Genomic DNA, 11,190 nt, shown 5'->3' with positions numbered 1-11,190 from the left:
CGTCAGCTGGACTTCTATCTGATTAGATCAAAACCTTTTACTGCTCAGATAAGTACTTAAACGTTTCGATCTAACTAGAAAGAAGAAGTCCATGTGACATGACTCAACTTTCCAGATAATCTGTGGTGTGCTACTTACTTGTCAGAGCCATCCTGAACACACACTTTAGCATACAGGACGTCCACCATGGAGGGATCGTCATTCATGTACTCTAGTCCTTTTACCTCCAGAGCTAAAGGCTTTCCTTCTGTTATGTCTCTGGATAAATACACAACAAAAGGCTTTAACTGGAACATCATTTTCCTTGGAATATCACAATATACAGTAAATTCCTGTTCAGCTTCACCCAGGATAACTCTTCTGTGCTGCTTCTGCAATGTTCTATTAGGATTTATTAACTGAGGCATCAGGTGTATGTTACAAATGACCAGATTTAAGTGCGTATGTATTATGTTTAGAAGAAATTCCGAATACTTATCAAAAATAAATAACAAAAATCAAGACACCTGATGAAATCTTGACACTGTGTGAGAAGCTCAGATGCTCGCATCACTTCCTGTTCATTTAGGAGGGCAAGGGTTCCTATGGTGAGGTGCAGCTTTGCTTGATTTTGAAAGATGCTCGCATCCACTCCCATATCCTGTACAGAAAGTCAGACACTCTGTTCACTGCTCTCTGTTCACATGGGTTTCCTCTAACTGTCCAAAAACATGCAGGTGTACATTTTTGCAATGCTAAATTGCCAATAATTGTGAATGAGAGTGTGCATTTTTCTGTAATGGACTGGTATCCCATTTGTGGCGAGTCTCTGGATCTGATCTAGTGTTATAGGGGACTCAAAACACTAAATGCAATGGGGTGCCAATAGTGAAAGGTGCTTTTGTCTGAAATGTATATACAGATATGAACATTTCTTAAGAGTGCCAGTAATTCTGATATGCAGTATAAAACACATTGAATGTCTATTAAACTATTATTAATTATTAGGGAATATTATCCACAGATTTTGTAACACTGTCTTTAGTAACACTGATAAAAGTTTTCAGACACCTATGCAAAGCGAAGCCTACTGACCCACCTGAGAGCAGTGATCCAACACATCCTCTTTAAAGCGTTTAAACCCTTCCTGAATCTGTGGGTGGTTCAGAGCAAAGGACAGGAAGTGAGTGAACGGCTGTTTCCTACGGAAGCTCTCGATCAAAACCTCGACACGTGTTACGGCTGATGCTACGGCTGCCTTCTGAGAGCCTGTGATCACTGCGAAACCGCAACACAAGCACAAGAGCACACTTAGAACGCGCAGAGAACAGCAAGAGAACACACTGTACAAATCCTCAACCAAAAAGTACACCACAGAAAAAAGCACCACCACAACATAACCACAACCTTCCGTTCTTGTAAACGTCAACTGAACATTTTGTGATGAGCATCAAGACGATGCATACAGTTTTCTTTCTTTATTAAGATGTTATGAGCCTGAAAAGATTTTCAGTTCCCTGGAAAATATCAATAAATTCGGTAAAGATCTCTAACCTATCGGTCCCTCTACTCCTGGTTTAGGAATGCTGATTGTAGTTTTAGTCTCCGCTTCCAGTCGTCTCCGTGTCTCGCCTTTCTTTCCAATGATGTACCTTTTAAAAAGAAAAGAAAAGAAAAAGAAATCAAATCACAAAGCAGGTTTTAACTGATAATTTACTCTAGAGGAACCTCAAACCATGACCCTTTGTAATGCATTTTTACATGATTATATACTGACTTGTAAAGAACACTCGGGACCTCTATGGCACAGCGAAAGCCCTTGTCAGTCTGCTCAATGTTATCCGCGTCACAAGGTTCATCCATGCGCTGATCCCTGTCTGTAAAACAGCATTACATTTTTTAGTAATTCAGGCACTTTGGGCACAAGCTTATGAAAAAACATCATAAATGATCAAATATATTGTGCAGTACAACACTGTATAATAATGACATATATATGACATAATAATGACATTATATATCATCCATCCATTTTCTATACCCGCTTTATTCCTAATTAGGGTCACGGGGATCTGCTGGAGCCTATCCCAGCACACATTGGGCAAAAGGCAGGGGTACACCCTGGACAGGTCACTAGTCCATCACAAGGCCACATATAGACAAACAACCACACACACCTATGGGCAATCAACTTAATGTGCATGTTTTTGGACTGTGGGAGGAAACCGGTTCAAACTCTTGCCTGTTCAAACCCAGGACCTTCTTGCTGTGAGGCAACAGTGCTAACCACTAAGCCACCGTGCTGCCCCACATTTATATATCAGTGTAACCTAAATGTAACTGTTGGTATTTGCATATTTAGGTATTTCACTATGTTCTTATTCGGTGATTTCTTTCAGTTTGAGTTTTCGTGGCACATGATGTTGGTCATAAAACTGAAGCCGTCACTTTGACCAATCACCCAGTAAAGACTGAGGACATCGGTCTTCAAAAGTTTCAGTATCACATAATAGAGTGATAGAGATCTGCAAAAATATTAGGAAACATATCAGTTTGTTCTTGTGTAACTTGTGATTTGTGTTTTTGAAAATTGAATATAAAATATGAACAGCCATGTTGAATCAGTCGCAACATATGAAATCAAGTCATATAAAGCCTTTACATGGGAACACCCTACAAGAGCTGCAGTTTTGGAGATGCTCTGATCCAGTCGTCTAGCCATCACAATCTGGCCCTTGTCAAACTCGCTCAAATCCTTACACCTGCCCATTTTTCCTGCTTCTAACACATCAACTTTGAGGACAAAATGTTCACTTGCTGCCTAATATATCCCACCCACTAACAGGTGCCATGATGAGGAGATCATCAGTGTTATTCACTTCACCTGTCAGGGCTCATAATGTTATGCCTGATCTGTATATATCAATAGTTTAAGATTTAATATACACGTTCATAACATGTAACCTGGTCCAGAGTACGAGAAAGCTTCCTCTTCTTCATCTTCATAACGTTCCTCCTTAACAGCATTTTTTCGGTAAATCCTCCCGTTGATGTTAATAAGCGCTGGCCTCAATACGTCCATGGTGGCCTACAATTCCTGAAAGCCAATAAACAGACAAGAATAAACATCACATGTTTGTCTGAGACATTTACTATGTTCACATGAGTAGTTCAAGACCAGTTACACTTGTAACAGTTTATTGATCTGAATGGAGTTCAGACCCCTGCCACTGCTGTATAGAGTTGCCAGATTAGGATTACATATTTAATACACATGCAAGATTTTAACCTCCTTAATTAAATAAAAATCTCCTAATCTTTTATATTTAATAAAAACTATTAAACACAAACATTTTGTGACTAAGCTAATATCTACTGAAAATTGCAACCGTGCTGCTAGGACCATGAGCAAGACCTTTAACCCTCCACTGCTCACTCGTACCCTGTTCAAACATAACTCGCTTTATTATCCCTGTTTACACTGTCAGTATTATTGTACAGAAGAGTTTTGCAGTGTTCACTGTAGAGTTTGTTTATTTAATCCAAGATTGTATATTGTATAATTTATTTTCTGTTTAATATTGACATTACACCGTCACCTTCCTACGTACACTATATTGCCAAAGGTTTTTGGGACACCCCTGCAAATCACTGAATACAGTTTTTCAGGGGTCGGGCTCGGCCCCTTAGTTCCAGTGAAAGGAACTCTTAATGCTTCAGTATACCAAGACATTTTGGACAATTGGTCATGCTTCCTACTTTGTGAGAATAGTTTGGGGATGACCCCTTCCTGTTCCAACATGACTGCACACCAGTGTACAAAGCAAGGTCCATAATGACATGGATGAGTGAGTTTGCTGTGAAGGAACTTGACTGGCCTGCACAGAGTCCTGACCTCAACCCCATAGAACACCTTTGGGATGAATTAGAGTGGAGACTGCGAGCCAGGCCAAAACTGGGAAATCTGCCTTTACATGAGTGTACATGAATGTAATATGGAGTTATCCCGCCCTTTACAGCTATAACAGCTTCAACTCTTCTGGGAAGGCTTCCTACAAGTTTTAGGAGTGTGTTTATGAGAAATTTTGACCATTCCTCTAGAAGCGCATTTGTGAGGTCAAGCACTGATGTTGGACGAGAAGGTCTGGCTCACAGTCTCCGCTCTAATTCATCCCAAAGGTGTTCTATCAGGTTGAGTCAAGTTCCTCTCATCCATGTCTTTATGGACCTTGCTTTGTGCGCTGGTGTTCAGTCATGTTGGAACAGGAAGGGGTCATCCCCAAACTGTTCCCACAAATTTGGGAGCATGAAATTGTCCAAAATGTCTTGTTATGAAGCTGAAGCATAAAGAGTTCCTTTCACTGGAACTAAGAGGCCGAGCCCAACACCTGAAAAACAACAACTGAATTCAATAATTTGGAGGAGTGTCCCAAAACTTCTGGCAATATAGTGTAGGACATGATTCGGAGAGAACTACATTCCTCTCTACTTAACATTACATCACATGACAATAAAGCCTACTTGACTTCACTGGATTCTAATACATGTGCAAGACAATGTCTTTGTCCCGGTGTCTTATGGCAAACCCTTGATTTATTTATCATCTTATTTGACACGTAGTGCAAAAGTCATTGGGGTGTGACATTTACACAAAAAGACAAGTAATAATAAAGTTAAGGCTTGCTTAAAGGAACTCATTCATACTAGTCTATATGTAATGCTTAGGTTCAAGCAGCTATTTAATCTAACTAACCCTACTGCTAGAGCTAAAAACTACACAAAACACCAAGGTGGATAACTTTGGCTGAATCCCATTTCACCCTTTATTTAACACGTAGTGCACTAGATATGGTGCAAAAGCCATGAGTTCATCCCTTAGTAACAGACTTTATAGGGAGCCCACTGAAACCAGTGATCTCTATTAAGTGTACCAAAACAAAAGCAATACAGCCATGTAAACAGTTTGAAACGCAAAATGTATATGTAGTGATGCCATGTAAACTCTCCATAATATAAACAGAATAAAATAAAATAACATCATACCTACAGTTAAATACCTCCCAGATGCTGACCAGTACACTTCCTTCTTCCTCTACGACACGGGAAATACACGCTCCGCTTTATTTTAACGCTCTTCCGAGGCTGTAGATGGCGCTGTTCTGTTCAAGCGTCTATGTATCATACCAGAAGGAGCACCAGAACTAGCATACGCAGTAAGTTAGCTGCATTTGTATACATGTATAAACCTTTAAATACATTCTAGTGATTTTTTTAGCGATACTTATTAATAACCTTTTAAATGCCGGTGTCCTGTAACTAGTTTAAGATCCATCACTCGATCGTGATCTGTCACACAGTCAGGTCTTCAGCTAGCTGTTGAACTCGCTGATTGTTTTTGTGTAAACATTAGCTCGTCCCTAACATCCTGTCCTGATTGCTCTCTTCGGTGCTGAAATGTTACATAAAAGCTTCACGTGTAAAGCTGAGACGAAGCTATTGCTGTAAAGATGTGATGTATAATTTTGAGTAGAAATAGAAATAGTTAAGATCTGGCATTTGACTCACATTTTATACAATTGAGGGTTAAGGGCCTTGCTCAGGGGCCCAGCAGTGGCAGCTTGATAGATCTGGCATTCAAACTCACAACCTTCAGATCAGCGGGCCAACACCATTAACCACTAAGCTACGACATGAATTAGACCTAATTCACGTACAAGACTATATGGACAGAGGTTTGTGCACCATCAAACCTCATATGTGGTTCTTCTTTAAACTGTTCCACAAAGCTGGAATAGTCTTTGTATGCTGTGGATTTACAATTTTCCCTTCACTGGGAGAACTGAGAGGTTTGTCCAGGTTTGAGTAGACGAACTTGAGTGTCCTGCACAGAACCCTGACCTCAACCCCACTGAACAACTTTGACCTCCTCGCCTGACATCAGAGCCTGATCTCACTAAAGCTCTTGTGGCTGAATAAACACAAATCCCCACAGCCACGCTCCAACATCTAGTGGAAAGCCTTCCCAGAAGAGCGGAGGTTATTATAACAGCAAAGGTGGATTAAATCTGGAATGAGATGTACAACAAGCTCAGGTGTTCACAAAATGTGTTCGCTGTATGGCAGTGTTTTTTGCGAACCTTTCATGAAGTACGGCACATTTTTAAGCTGGGCTGTCTCGTCTACCATTGTGGTTGCCTGTTTCTCAGTGTGTTCACACAGGCATACAAAGTTTCATCCACTGTCATGAATTAATAAGGTCATTAATGCTCTACATCCTGATGTGGAGGAGTTTTTCCATTACTTTGCCAGTCTCTACATATTTGTAGTAAATACATAATTATTTTGGATCCAATTAAATGTAATTGGATAATTTCCCACGGCACACTTGTGGCTAGTGGTTGAAAATCACTGCTGTATGGGATGTGAATGCTATTTTGTAGGCAAACACACAAAACATTACCAAAACAGCGGGGCCACAAAAAGAAAGAAAAAACCTCAGTCAGCTACTTGTTGTTCTCAGCTCCAATGGAGGAGCATATTGTCAGTAATAATTGCACGTCTTCAGCATCAGACACATTACCCGGCTGTGTTGGGAATGACACATCACCCAAATATTATCTGGTTGACAAGGTAGAATGGTGCCGACAAGCTGCACAGAAACAAATGGGCTACAATCAGCCTATATTTGCAAAGTCACCTATACAATAGCTGATATCTAGGTATCTACACTTCTTCACCTCATGTAACCAATTTATTAGGATATTTATCACACATAGGGTGAAGAAGTCATTGTTTCATACCTTTCATAATGTGCTTGATCCAAATGATCCTCATCTTCAACATCAAGTGTTGATGCTATTTCAAAATGCTTATTTACAGACTAGACCATCTTTTTCCCCCCACAAAGGAAACGCTGCCTTGTGTTGACCCAGCACTCTAAGCTGAATGGCAGCAGCTTCCTCATCATCGTCCTCCGCCGGAGGGGTCAGTGGGAGCTCCGTTACTGGATCTGGCTTCAGTGCATCAGAGCTCATTCCCCCTAGAAAAGTCCTCTACACATATCCCAAAGGAGCCGGGGAGATGATGGAAGGTCTGGCAAATACCTCTCTTCTATTTTTTTTGTTTGTTTGTTTGTTTCAGGGGTGTATTTTATAGAGCATTGAGAATCAGTGGCCGCAGGAGAAGACTGTAAAATGAATTTCATTGATTAGAGATGGCTGGTGTCAGATTTTGCATGCGAAGACAGGGTTGCATATTTTCAGAAATCAAACAAACTGATTTTAGTGGCCTATCCTATAGACCCCCCACTGTATTTATATGACAGTAGTAGCATTGTCAGTATGACAAAAATACAAATAGATGAACAGTAATATCAGCAAAAGTGGTAGCTCTAGTGGTTAAGGCTCTGAATCGTTGACCGGATGATCGGGGTTCAAGCCCTAGCACCAACTAAGCTGCCGCTGTTGGGCCCTTGTGCAAGGCCTACTCCAGGGGTGCTGCCTCATGGCTGACCCTGTGCTCTGACCCCAACCCTTAAGGATGGAATATGCAAAGAAAGAATTTCACTGTGCAGTAATGTATATGTGACAAATAAAAACAACTTAACTCAACCCTGTTTACAGACAAGAGAATACCCCAGCTCACCAGGAGGATGTGATTAGAGCCCAGAGTCAGCCATGATACGATGCCTCTTGAGCAGAGAGGGTTAAGTGTGGTCCTGTTGCAGCTTGGTGGTAGCTGATCAATAGCCACTGTTGCCCCTGATGCTAGTGATAAAGCTTATTGTTTTAGTATAGGGAGCTTATAAGGACACAGCAGAAACTCCTTTTTCAAACCTCTTTTTGTTTGAAGGCATTCATTTCCAATAGACATACTGAGGGGGAACTGCATCATAATTTGGATCTCAGAAGGTCACATCCAATTTATTATAAGGTCAAGGCTGACTAGAATCTGAACATCTAAAACCGTGCCAGACCTTTTGTTTTTGGCCCAACAGTCTAGAAAGTGTCTGGGTCATTAATCCACACAGGGACGTGCATTTCCAACCGTCTGTACTTTTTGTCCCCAGAAATAACAGAGGGCATTAATGAGTGAAACCCACCATTCTGCTTTAGACCTCATTCTGCAGGTTGAATTGGCATATTCTCAGGCTCTGTGCTCAGCTGAGTTCTGGCTCGAAAAAAGGGAACATGTTTATAACAGCGTTGGGGTATTTATAGACACACACAGGCTTACTGTTTATATAAAGGGAACACTGCATAGAGGAAAGGCAGGATAGGACAGAGCTTTATGTTGCTCATGACTAAGGTGTTGAATGATGGTGTGTGTATAGATGTGCATGTGGTTTGCTTGCACACCTTCCTTTCTGATTATAGTCCTGACGTTCAGTTGAAATTGTTGCATTTTACATATTGTGTGTGTGTGTGTGTTTAACAAACAGGAAGTTTGACAGAGGTCTTTCAGCTCACTGACTTTCCCTACAGTATAACCTTTTTCTCTCTACATGGTACTCTTGCACTCTCGATTCTGATTGGTCAGAAGATGTTGATTCATTTTAAATTACAAGATTTCTGATATTGTGCTTCAAACTACACGCATGGAGATTTATATGGCGCACACTTCACATAAAAATAGGCAAACGTGTGTAATTATGCTTATATAGTGAAGTTTTCTGTGAGGGGATGTTTATTTAGTATTTTTGAAGGACTCTCCAGTGTCCACTCTTGTAGTGCATTTAGATGTTTCGCTGGTCTGGTTTCTTTGTAACATGACAAGCTGCAATTTTTGGACTTCATTAACATCAGGAGTGGAAAGAGAGTAGGTGGTGAGGCTATTTATATATTTTTAAATACATAATTATAATCTCTGACAAAAAAAGGTGGTGGTAATAGTAATTCAACATTTCTTCATTAATTTATTTTTATTTTTAAAGCTATTTTTATACTTCAATTCCACTGTACAGTTTCTCTGTTTTCTTTTCAGATGGCTCAGACAGGTTTCTGTGCGAATCAGTATTCAGCTATCAAGTGGCATCGACTCTAAAGCAGGTGAAGCATGGTAAGATGCACAATGTTCTGATTTTTTTTTTTTAAACAATCAACAATAATAAGCTTAAAGTCTCAGCATCTACGATTACAAGCACAATTGCTGATCAATTAACTAAGGGCTGAAACCTAATACTAATGACTCCTTGGTATGGTGTGCTCATAGATCAGCAGGTATCCCGTATGGAGAAGTTGGCCAGCCTGGTGGAGGAGCTGGAGGCAGACGAGTGGAAATATAAACCTATTGAACAACTTTTAGGTTTCACAACTTCATAGCTAACCACATGCTGCTTATATTAATTCATAAATTGCATTGAATTTTTTGTTTAGCGTTGTTTTTGTTTTTTAACCAGAATGGAAAGTTTTTGTTTATCATTTATTTATGCACATTTTTCCATATTTGAAGAACATACATAGGCTTCAGACTTACATGAAACCCGTTTTGGAGATTTTAATGGAAATGAATACATGAATGTAAATATACTGACTTGCGTTACGGATCTGGTCAGCAGACTAATCACATTCAGAAGTGTACAAAAGATTTCTGACTTTTTTTTTCACATGTACCTGATCTTTTTGTAATGTTGTTGGGTTTTTTTGTGGAATAAAACTGCTCAAATCTGTGTGATTAAATTCAATAAATCAGTCATTTTATTGATTCTTTTATTGCTTTCAAAGAGCTACATAGTAAGTCCATTGTGCAAGCTGCAATTCTAGATATTCTCTAAAATTTATTATTACAATTAATGCATGCTCTATATATGTAAGATAGATAGTTTTGGGACGTCTGCCTTCACATGCACATGAATGTGATATGAAGTTGACCCGCCCTTTACAGCTATAACAGCTTCAACTCTTCTGGGAAGGCTTTCCACAAGGTTTAGGAGTGTGTTTATGGGAATTTTTGACCATTCCTCTAGTAGTGCATTTGTGAGGTCAGCCACTGAGAAGGTCTGGCTCGCAGTCTCTGCTTTAATTCATCCCAAAGGTGTTCTATTAGGTTGAGGTCAGGACTCTGTACAGGCCAGTCAAGTTCCTCCACACCAAACTCACTCATCCATGTCTTTATGGACCTTGCTTTGTGCACTGGTGTGCGGTCATGTTGGAACAGGAAGGGGTCATCCCCAAACTATTCTCACAAAGTTGGGAGCATGAAATTGTCCAAAATGTCTTGGTATACTGAAGCATTAAGAGTTCCTTTTACTGGAACTAAGGGGCCGAGCCCAACCCCTGAAAAACAACACCTGAATTCACTGATTTGGAGGGGTGTCCCAAAACAGATAGATACATAGACAGACAGGATCGATTCAACTTTTCTACAAATTTTAGTTCGCCGATTTAGAAGCTCAAAAGTATCTTGTTTTTGTCTCGTGTGTACAGGAGCCCTGTGTTTTGTTCCACACTTGTGCACAGTTGCTATTAATTTTAGTGCTGTGGTCTGCCTGGTTATCCTCCCCCTCTCTCTGCGTGTGTGAGTGTGTGAGAAAATGAGCAAGCGAGCGAGTGCATATAGCCTACTTGTAGCAGCTGTAGAAACAGGAGAAGACAAAGCAAGAGAGAGGGGGTGCAGGGAGATAGCAAATAAAACCCACACTCTTTGTCCTATAACGCTAAGTAGTGTGTTCATAACAAGTTTACAGCACAATGAACACATGCAAACTTCTAACTAATGTATTTTTCATATGTTTTTTTTGTGGAAAAAAAAAGATCTATGCAGAGTTGGTGGCTTTGTGTGTGTTTTTTTCCCCTCTGTTTGAGAGCAGAATAAACAGTGTTCAGTGAGCCTTGTTTAGATATGCTGCTTCCTGAATTTGCTGTGTGAAACTCGGGTTTGTGGCACAGATCGTCCCTGCTGGTTGTTTGCATCTGAATGAAAAGAGCAGTGAGTAACTTTGGGGAATGTACAAGACATTCTGTTCCACAAAAGGGCGGGACCAAATGTACAGCGTATACTGCTGGATCCTACAGATGCTACGTTTCCAAACACACACACTCTCTCGTCTCCCAAAACTTGTTAATGTATGTTAAGAATTTTTAACGGTACCGTAACCTTTATAACAGCAATTTTACATGTTGTACTGGTCATCCTGACTGCATAGAGAACAATTTGTCCAGCTCTCACTTGTACTCCCAAATCATCCATGAACTAAAGCTACCTGGCCAAACC

At 40.2% G+C, this 11,190-nt stretch overlaps 2 protein-coding genes across 4 annotated transcripts in view; one reads left to right on the top strand and one right to left on the bottom strand.

Annotated features, from left to right (window-relative positions):
* ascc1 (activating signal cointegrator 1 complex subunit 1) overlaps positions 1-5,162 on the bottom strand; it is a 16,050-nt gene extending 10,888 nt beyond the window's left edge. The window contains exons 1-7 of one of the 2 annotated variants that reach the window (XM_058406864.1): positions 5,027-5,162; positions 2,944-3,076; positions 1,757-1,856; positions 1,534-1,631; positions 1,079-1,257; positions 507-640; positions 139-258 (exon numbers count right to left, since the gene is read on the bottom strand). In XM_058406864.1, coding sequence (XP_058262847.1) covers positions 139-258; positions 507-640; positions 1,079-1,257; positions 1,534-1,631; positions 1,757-1,856; positions 2,944-3,061 — 749 coding nt within the window. In that variant the 5' untranslated portion in view covers positions 3,062-3,076; positions 5,027-5,162. Of the gene's footprint in view, positions 1-138; positions 259-506; positions 641-1,078; positions 1,258-1,533; positions 1,632-1,756; positions 1,857-2,943; positions 3,077-5,022 lie in introns of both variants that reach the window. The other variant, XM_058406862.1, reaches the window with a different exon arrangement.
* anapc16 (anaphase promoting complex subunit 16) lies at positions 5,077-9,677 on the top strand. Of its 2 annotated transcripts, none has more exons than XM_058406866.1 (4): positions 5,077-5,192; positions 6,887-7,069; positions 8,962-9,036; positions 9,190-9,677. In XM_058406866.1, the coding sequence occupies exons 2-4, from the start codon at positions 6,925-6,927 to the stop codon at positions 9,297-9,299; spliced, it is 330 nt and encodes a 109-aa protein (XP_058262849.1). In that variant the 5' UTR covers positions 5,077-5,192; positions 6,887-6,924; the 3' UTR covers positions 9,300-9,677. The 2 variants fall into 2 exon arrangements, with proteins under 2 accessions (XP_058262849.1, XP_058262848.1); XM_058406865.1 differs by having other exon boundaries at positions 5,078-5,192; positions 6,859-7,069.
* Positions 9,678-11,190: the final 1,513 nt, after the last annotated feature.

This window comes from Hemibagrus wyckioides, linkage group LG13, assembly GCF_019097595.1.
Source record: "Hemibagrus wyckioides isolate EC202008001 linkage group LG13, SWU_Hwy_1.0, whole genome shotgun sequence".
Lineage (NCBI taxonomy): Eukaryota > Metazoa > Chordata > Actinopteri > Siluriformes > Bagridae > Hemibagrus > Hemibagrus wyckioides.
Note: the sequence above shows the minus strand (reverse complement) of the source record. Positions and strands in the feature narration are given on the sequence as shown.

Bases quoted from the DNA above. Each gene is read 5' to 3' on its own strand.
- anapc16 (XM_058406866.1), top strand. From the start codon at position 6,925: ATGGCAGCAGCTTCCTCATCATCGTCCTCCGCCGGAGGGGTCAGTGGG. The intron at 7,070-8,961 runs GTCTGGCAAATA...TTTTCTTTTCAG, and splicing joins AGCCGGGGAGATGATGGAAG to ATGGCTCAGACAGGTTTCTG. The intron at 9,037-9,189 runs GTAAGATGCACA...GTGTGCTCATAG, and splicing joins TCTAAAGCAGGTGAAGCATG to ATCAGCAGGTATCCCGTATG.